Source organism: Salvelinus sp. IW2-2015, linkage group LG16, assembly GCF_002910315.2.
Source record: "Salvelinus sp. IW2-2015 linkage group LG16, ASM291031v2, whole genome shotgun sequence".
Lineage (NCBI taxonomy): Eukaryota > Metazoa > Chordata > Actinopteri > Salmoniformes > Salmonidae > Salvelinus > Salvelinus sp. IW2-2015.
In genome coordinates, this window is record NC_036856.1 from 35,759,531 (window position 1) to 35,761,178 (window position 1,648).

The 1,648-nt window shown below is 41.3% G+C and overlaps 1 protein-coding gene and 1 pseudogene across 1 annotated transcript in view; both read right to left on the minus strand.

The window, feature by feature from the left end:
- LOC111976125 (inactive tyrosine-protein kinase transmembrane receptor ROR1-like) overlaps positions 1 to 1,648 on the minus strand; it is a 505,588-nt pseudogene that overhangs the window by 130,696 nt on the left and 373,244 nt on the right.
- Positions 1 to 1,648, minus strand: part of LOC139028981 (ribonucleoprotein PTB-binding 2-like) — an 82,217-nt gene that overhangs the window by 991 nt on the left and 79,578 nt on the right. The window contains exons 4-5 of the mRNA XM_070447702.1: positions 1,311 to 1,326; positions 1,068 to 1,259 (exon numbers count right to left, since the gene is read on the minus strand). Of these exons, the coding sequence (XP_070303803.1) occupies positions 1,068 to 1,259; positions 1,311 to 1,326 (208 nt within the window). The remainder of the gene's footprint in view (positions 1 to 1,067; positions 1,260 to 1,310; positions 1,327 to 1,648) is intronic.

A 1,648-nucleotide genomic window follows, 5' to 3' on the forward strand; every position in this document is an offset into this window, starting at 1 on the left:
GCATCCCTGTGGAGTCAACATGGGCCAGCATCCCTGTGGAACGCTTTCGACACCTTGTAGAGTCCATGCTACAAAGAATTGAAGACGTTCTGAGGGCAAAAGGGGTACAACTCAATATTAGGAAGGTGTCCTTAATGTTTCTACACTCAGTCTATATACATGTATGAATACTGTATAAGCAAATAGTGAGTGATGATTTTTATATGCATTCATTTGTATATCATTGGACTTTATAAATCTGTCAGTTTATTAACGCTAAGTGATTAGTGCTTTTTGAGGTCGGTTTGGTTTCAGGTTCGATAATTTTTCTAAACATTAAATGCACTATGCATTATGTGGGTTGAATGCTGTAACAACACAGAATAAAACTATTATTAAAAGTCCATGATGGTAGTGACTTCTCATGACTGCTTATCACTTATTAACCATCATTTATTCACATTACTTTAATGAAATATTTCAGTTGTTGTGTATATKACATTTGATGACTTCCAAGTCATTCCAAGTCATCTCATCTCTATAGAGACTGTTTATGACTGCTGAATACCAACAATCACTTAGATCATGTATTTTCAGGTAGAGATACCTCGCGAAGCAACTGCTCTCTATCCCTCGATTGTGTATTCTTCTCTCTCTTTCATGTAGCAGGTGTACGAGAAACACAAACCGGACAAGTAGTCGTGCAATGGATTATGGTCATTGTCATTGTAGTTAGTTAAACCACGTTTTCTGCGCTAAACTATGTAGAATATTGTCCTGTTGGAAACTACAACACTCTACTACATTGCACAGTTCAGGCTTGATCTGATATCTTTACAGAAACTGCACAATGTGCGCATTGAGTTCACAGAAAAAAAAATCATTTAAAAAATGGAACCAACATTGGTCAATGAGTTGTTTAAATAACATTTGGTTAATCACTCAGCACTATTGTTTATCCACATTTGCAGTAAACATACAGTATTGTGTGTGTATGTGCGCAAGTGGCCATGCGTGTATGTGTGTGTATGTATGTATGTGTCCGTCCGTGCGTGTATGTGATTTGAACTTCTAGACAAGTTACTTACCACACCCTGAGCAGCGATGAGCGCTGCCAATGTGCTCCTGCCTGAGGTTCCGGGGGTGCAGAGAGACAGACGGATCTCCTGTCCTCCCACCAGTGTTCTGTCCATCTCTATCAGTATGGCCTCTGCCTGCTCTGCACTCTCATACTCCACCACCCCGAACCCTCGCACCGGGCTKCCCTCATCCTGGGCTAGCTGAAACACAGAAAACATACACACGTTACACACACGTTACACACATCTCACTCTCAACAGCACAGGGCTACAAACAAGCAAAAAAAAAAAAGTACATACCAACACATAAACCTTGCACGATGCATTCCCAACACTCTCTTACTCCCCTCACAATCAGCGCAGTGTGTACGGAATAAAGCAACAACCTTGTCTAGCCTTCACAGTGACTGGCAGTATACTCTCACAAGATGAGCTCCAACTCACATCCAACTCTGACAAATTCCCAAAGCTCTCTCTCAGAGTGGAGTAGCATASCGTACTGTATCACATCTATCATAGCTCAGGTGGAGTAGCAGTACCGTACTGTATTACATCTATCATAGCTCAGGTAGATTCTGTGAAAGCCAGCC